Raw genomic sequence first — 850 nt, forward strand, 5'->3', positions numbered from 1 at the left:
AAAACATCATTATTTAAGTAAAAATTATTGGCTCTTAACGTAGAGAATTATTTGCAGTCCAATGAAATTAGATGGTGACAGAAAAAAAATAAAATATATCTGATAACACAAGAGAATATTCATCATGTGTTATTCAAGTGTTATTGTGTGTTATTGATATGTTATTTTGTTATTATAACACCGAGGATATTCCCAGAACATAATAAGATATGAATAACTTATAATAACACCTGAATAATATGAAATAACACGAGGGGAATATTCTCATGTTAACGGACCGATGTTTATTTTTTTTTTCGTCATCGCCACATGGCATGATTTTATTGGACTTCAAATGATTCTATACGTTATGAGTCATGAGAGAACACACTTGAAATTTTAAAATTATGGAATTTGCAGTATTTCCGGCCCTGCGACTCCTTCCTTCACCTACACGTACTATAAAGCTTCCAGCTTTACAGCCAACGCCGGTGATACCTCCGGTGTGCAGCAGCGAAGCAAAAACAGGGGTTGAAAAAGAGCGCTTTTTTTTTCTGAGAAGAATAGAAGATAATGAAGCAGTCTCGCCACTTTTCTTCCTAGAACAGTGGAAGACAACAAACCAATCAAGCCATTTTTGGTTGAGTTTTGAGACAACTTCGTCTTTTGAGCTGGTTCTGGCCACTTGCTCCTCTTCCTCTTGTTCCTCCTCACTGTTCGCGTTAACTTGATTCAGCTACGTTACGAGAAGGGAGATTTGAAAAAAAAAACTAACTTGAAGCTACAACTCAACACTTCCTCTCAATGATTCGCTCATAAAGATTAAGTTTTTTTTATATAGAAGAGACTTAGAGTATATAAGAAAATAATC

The 850-nt window shown here is 35.1% G+C and overlaps 1 protein-coding gene across 1 annotated transcript in view; it reads left to right on the forward strand.

Annotated features, from left to right (window-relative positions):
* Positions 1–850, forward strand: part of LOC110019316 (cyanidin 3-O-rutinoside 5-O-glucosyltransferase-like) — a gene marked incomplete at its 3' end in the record, with an annotated part of 7,396 nt that overhangs the window by 6,112 nt on the left and 434 nt on the right. The window contains exon 2 of the mRNA XM_020716939.1: positions 400–653. Within this exon, the coding sequence (XP_020572598.1) occupies positions 400–653 (254 nt within the window). The remainder of the gene's footprint in view (positions 1–399; positions 654–850) is intronic.

This window comes from Phalaenopsis equestris, unplaced genomic scaffold (genome assembly GCF_001263595.1).
Source record: "Phalaenopsis equestris unplaced genomic scaffold, ASM126359v1 Scaffold000054, whole genome shotgun sequence".
Taxonomy (NCBI): Eukaryota; Viridiplantae; Streptophyta; class Magnoliopsida; order Asparagales; family Orchidaceae; genus Phalaenopsis; species Phalaenopsis equestris.